Source organism: Camelina sativa, chromosome 6, assembly GCF_000633955.1.
Source record: "Camelina sativa cultivar DH55 chromosome 6, Cs, whole genome shotgun sequence".
Classification (NCBI taxonomy): Eukaryota; Viridiplantae; Streptophyta; class Magnoliopsida; order Brassicales; family Brassicaceae; genus Camelina; species Camelina sativa.
In genome coordinates this window covers 25,144,132-25,150,152 of record NC_025690.1, presented here as the reverse complement: position 1 = coordinate 25,150,152, position 6,021 = coordinate 25,144,132, and the positions used below count along the sequence as shown (strand labels likewise).

Genomic DNA, 6,021 nt, shown 5'->3' with positions numbered 1-6,021 from the left:
GGAAAGAAAAGCATGTTGAAGCTAGCACAAAGAATGACTCAAAAGTTCTGAAGAGGCGTATGCGCTTCTTCTTCCCAAAAATGGAGTAAACTTGAGATTGGTAACATCGATGAAGACGAGAGGATCATGACTCGAAAGAACATGGATGATTCCGGCGAACCACCGGGGATTCTCCTAAGTGCAGCCACATCCGTGTGGATACCAGTTCCACCGCGACGGCTCTTTGACTTTCTGAGAGATGTGCTTTTGAGATCGGAGTGGGACATTTTATCCAACGGTGGACCAATGCAGGAGATTGCTAACATCTTCATGGGCCAAGATCAATCCAACTCCGTCTCCTTACTCCGATCCACCGTAAGTATACATATGCATGCATGTGTCTTGAAAATGACAGTTGTGGTCAGATGAATGAATCTTGTCGTGCGTATGTGATTGATTGGAAAAGGACAAATCTTGAATTTGGAAGCATGCAGTGAAAAAAGTCAAAATCAACAAGACATTTTGGGACCTTTATTTTATTTTCTCTCTCTCTCTTCTGACTTTTTTGTTTTCACGTTATTGACCCATTTTCTCAATTTTGTGTGTGTGTGAAAGCGATGAATGCGAATCAGAGTAGTATGTTGATACTACAAGAGACGAGCATAGACGCACCTGTAGATATCCCTGCGATGCATGCTGTGATGAAGGGTGCAGATTCGGCTTACGTGGCTTTGCTTCCTTCTGGGTTTGGTATTCTCCCAGATGGTCAAGGGATGGAGGAAACCGGTTCGCTTCTCACTGTGACCTTTCAGATTTTGGTTAACTCTCTTCCTACGACTAAGCTCAACGTGGAATCAATCGAGACCGTTAACAATCTGATATCATGCACCGTTCAGAAAATCATAGCCGCTCTTAGATGTGATAAATAATAGCTATAATGGGCTTTTTGGAGTCAAGAACGAACAAGTGCATATGGTATTGGTCCATTTGATGGTTCGGGTATTTGACTCACCAATCTGTTATTGTGTCTATATTTGGTGATTAGGCTTCAATATTTTTGTCGGAGGTGCGATATAAAAAAATTATTTGCCACTATTTTTTTTAATCCTAGTGTTAGTTAACTTAGACAAGTTCATTATTAACAAGGACCCTACAAATGTGTGTTGGTTGAATAATTTAGCCATGTATCTACACATATCAATCAAAATTAAATTGTGCAGCATTAGAGAAAATTAAATGACATGAATAATTTTACATAAATGACATGAAGAGTTTTACAAACTATAAATAATTTTGTCATGTCATTTATGTAAAACTCTTAACATAATTTTATGTTATCTTAGGTCTAATTGAATTGTACATAAATATTAAATACCTTCAAAGTCACCAAATAGATAAGTATTATTAGCTGTACTAAGCTTGTGCAAGGCACCATCTAAAGTCATGAGCTGAAATCAATGCACATTGCATACAAATTGATAGTAATGTCATGCAAATAATATAGAGAGGTGTGTTCATCTTATTCATATTTTGTTTTTTTCATATAGCAATTGCAAATGAAAATGATAATTAAATGTTGATGGCGACTGCAGATTTTTCCCTTGTTTTAGATGTTATATACTATTCCTCACATGTTATATACTATTTGTTTAAATATACTACTCCATGTATCACAAGCTTGTTGCAGATCAAAACTTCAAACCATCTACATATCTCTTCGATGGTATTTTTGTGGCATGTGACGCGGGAGGTTTAATTTGCGATGCCATGAAGATACTGAAGTATATACAAGTACTGAAGTATATAAAAGTACTGAAGAATATACAAAGATATCCCAATTGGAGCAAAGTGGATCATTGACAATTACAACATTATGAATCCTTTGTTACTATGTTGATGAGAGCAAGTGATTACACCAATATGATGACGTTAATCGAGACAATTTTCTTTCAGCCAGAAAATCAGATCACAATAAACTCTGTCTTAAGTTTCTGTCGTACCCATGAAGAAGTTCAAAGATTCATCAACTGTTTAAAGGGTGAGAACATACGATATGAAATGTTGACTCGGCGATACATTTAAACGAATAGTATATAACATCTAAAATTTGATTCCTAATCCGATCCCCGAAATAAATTATCAAAGTATTGTATCTCTGTTATTATTATTTCATCAGTAACACCAACTACAAAAGTTGAAATGAAACATTAACGGGTGTCTTCACCAAGACCAATTACACATATCAAGTCATGTCTAATAGTATTTGATTATTATGTCATATAGCTTACGTCATCTAAGCGACGTCAAATTAATATGCGTACGCTCACATAGCAAATATAAGTCAGATTAAGAGATTTAAATGTAAAATCAAAGGCTAGTAATCGTGACTTTTCACTTTTAGTCGTCCTTAACAAAAATAAATAAATAATAATAATTACACGTATGAATGAAGAGAAGTATAGGTGCAGGTGCAGCCCTATGAATTGTCTCCTAAAAAACAAAAACAAAATAAATAAACAATAATATAATGTTATCCATTATATTATCATATCTGTGAACAAAATTATCCATTAGGCTGATAGATACCATCTAAAAATTGTGGTACTTAACTAGTTATAGTCAAGATCAACCTACGATACAAAAATATAATGTTAGCGACACAAAATTTCAATAACAACTATTTGTATAATAGATGTGTCTCAGGTGTGTAATCAGTGATGTGTATATGAGTAGTGATTGTAAAATTACAAAATGGTTGTAAACCAAAAGAAAAAAACTCATACACATCTAAATCAGGTGTTTTGGGATTTTGATCTAATACAATAAATCGTTGCAAATTTCTTATTAATCGCGCATTTCCAACATCGATTCCTTATTTATATTATAGTCTTTCTGTTGGTTTATTTGGTAAGCGGCCAACCTCTTTTTGACCAAGTACGTCGATTTGCAACTTGACCAAAAGAAAAGTAAACCAGATTATTTAAGAAAAGTTTAGGAGGGTTACGTACCACTTACCAGTTACCAGTGAACTAGATAGAGATCGATCAATTGATGGAAAAAAACAAAAAAAAAAAACTCATTCCATTTTATCAGATGTGGAAAAAAGATTATGTCATTTTGATTAAAACATATTAAAAGAAAAATTGACCTTCAAATATATAGTCTTTGTATCCTAACAGATCTAATTGTTGAAATGCAACCATTTTTTTATTATAGAAATGCTACCCAACTGGGATTTCTCTAGAGAACAGAACACTTGTGTGCAGCTAGCTATGTATAAATAATAATAGTCTTTCGCTCCATTCATATTGCTCTACAATAATCGTGTGATCCTTAACTTTGTCTTTGTTGCTTCTTTAACAAACAATCGAGAGAGTTCAGTTAGATGGAGAAAGCATTACTTTATTTTATTGCCTTGACATCTATTGTATTCTTTGATTTTTTTTCCTGTTTAAATCCTAAACTACCAATTTGCTGCCACATGTTAGAGCATCTTGTGTGGATTGTCTCCACTTTATCAACTTAGAATAAAATTTCAGGTGTAAGAAGAGAGCTTGTCTTTACCGTGGATTCAACAACATCTCTTTTGTTGGTGTCATTCTTTTCTTTCTCTCTGATCTGTGTGTTTTCCTTACTTATCACTGGACATGTTATTGTTCGTTCTCCTTTGGTGAAGTTATTTGAATCAAATTCTGGTTACACCACTTCAGAATCCTCCAAAGCAACCAATTAATGTTTGTATGTACAGAGGTCACTCCCTGCTTGTATCTCAATTCCTAACAACCTGAAGCTTTCATTTTTTATTTTTTTCCTTACCTGCAGCTGCAGTTTATGTTTGGAGACAGTAAGTGGCGCCGTTTCAAGCCTCTTTGACATGATGGCAAATACTTTAGCTGAGGTCCCAGCCACTCTTGGTGTTTTAGCTGCACCTGATTGTTTCTTGACTCCCTCCTGCCTTTGAGAAACAATCTCTTCTCTGATCTGATCTCAAGGATGAGTTACATTGGATTGTTGAAGCTGTATAAGTTAGACTTCTCCAAATGTTTATTTTGATATATAAATGTCTGTTTGCTTGTTTCTGCATTAATGATGTTTGCTTGTTTCTGCATTAATGATGTCCAAAATCGTTGATGGTGATGCGGTAATCTTTTCTTAAAAAAACCTTACTTTTGATATGCACTTGTTGAAAAAGTTGTGCATACTTTTAAAATGAGAAAATTTATTCATGTGGGATATTTGGATCTTTGTATAAGAAAATGAGCTTACTCTGATCTGTAGCTACACACGATTTTGTCTCTTTCTGCTGGAGCTATTTAATGTTTCCTTTGCCGGTTAATTTATATAATGTTTTACTTTACTACTAGTTTTTTGCAATTTGACTCTAGTCCTTTTTTAAAACTCTTCTAGTCAAAGACCAACCAAATCGAAAGAGCAAAGATAGCTCTGCTGTTGACTGAAACAAACGATTGAAACTATTATATCTTTAGCTCATATCATCACTTGCATCTTTCCTAACAAATTCAACAACACAGCCATCGTAACAACATTTTTCAAAAGTACATAAACTGTTATCGAGGAAATTGTTAACGTTTGAGATCGACAAAACAAAACCATTCATAATATTTAACTTATAACCGTACGAGGCTAAGAGAGAGACGGGGAGAAGAGAATATAGATTTAACGAGACCACCGGACATAGCGGCGGAAGAGAAATCGTTTCCACCACCGGAGGAATTGTCGTCGTCGTGATGGAGAAAACCGCTAAAATTCATTTTTAAAAACCAAGAAAACAGCTGATGTATATATGATATAACCCACAAACTCTACTCTTATAAATTAAAATCCGTAACGGATGGAGTAAGGAAGAAACAGAGCAGTCAAAGATTATAAAGGATATGAACAGAGACTATCAAAGACTAACCGCCGATATAATAGCAACAGCTGCGTGTCCTCATGTAACAGTTTTGATTTTGAATGTTTGACATTCTAGTGATCCGTCCTTTTCTTTGTAAAACCACATGTAAGTTATTTTAGTTGTTAGAATCTAGTTCTACGTTAAGTTATTTTCTTAAGCATCAGAAAATAATCATAGACACAGTCTCTTGTATCACACTATTGCGAGTGTAATAATTGGTATAAAATTTAGAAAATCGGATCCAATAAAAATGAAAACAAATAATAATATTATATGAATAGTTGAGATATATAGGGATCTAATGACCAATTAAAATTTATAAAATCCACTTATATAAAATTTTAACTAAGACCAATTATATAAGAGATCTAATGACCAATTATAGTCTTCCCCCTTAGAAAACAATAAGATTTGATTTATGGTTTGTAATTTTATTTCTCCATCAATTATGGACACATATATTATTAAAAAAACTAATAATATTCTATCCAAGTTAATATAAGTTTCCTTAATAAAATACCTTCAATATAAAATACTCACGTTTTATACATTTTATTATTTGCCCTTCTCTTACTATATTATTTACATTAAAATGTCATTAGTATAACTAAAAAATATTTCATTCAATAATTAAAGGAAATCTATATTATTACTTGAGATATACACTTAAGGATTAAAATAAATCGTATCAAATAGTCATGTTGCCAAACTGACCTAATTTACATATTACGAAAAAATATTAAACAACAGATTTATTATATTTTAGGAAATTGTTCAACTTAGTTTCATAATAATCAGGTTAAGAGAATTTTGTGTGGTATATTCATGTATGAAAAGATATGGGACGAAAATTTTGGGAACAAGAATTCAAGCAGATTATATGCGGACATACTATTTACTCATGTGAATTACGAGGAATAGGGCTTTTTCGGATCAAAAAAATTTAAATGTTGCAATCAGACATATTTGACGGGTTTGATTGCTAGACAATTATATTTAGGTTATCTGGAAATTCTATGATATGCAACCGGATGGGTATGGACAAGTAGGCATGAACACGGGTACAATTACGGTTTATTAACTATCAGTTATAGTTATATATGGTTGTGGTTATTGGACGATACAAT

At 33.1% G+C, this 6,021-nt stretch overlaps 1 protein-coding gene across 1 annotated transcript; it reads left to right on the top strand.

Moving 5' to 3' along the window:
- LOC104793530 (homeobox-leucine zipper protein HDG1-like) lies at nt 7-1,144 on the top strand. The gene is made up of 2 exons (XM_010519889.2): nt 7-354; nt 594-1,144. Exons 1-2 carry the CDS (start codon nt 127-129, stop codon nt 906-908), a joined length of 543 nt encoding a protein of 180 aa, XP_010518191.1. The 5' UTR covers nt 7-126; the 3' UTR covers nt 909-1,144.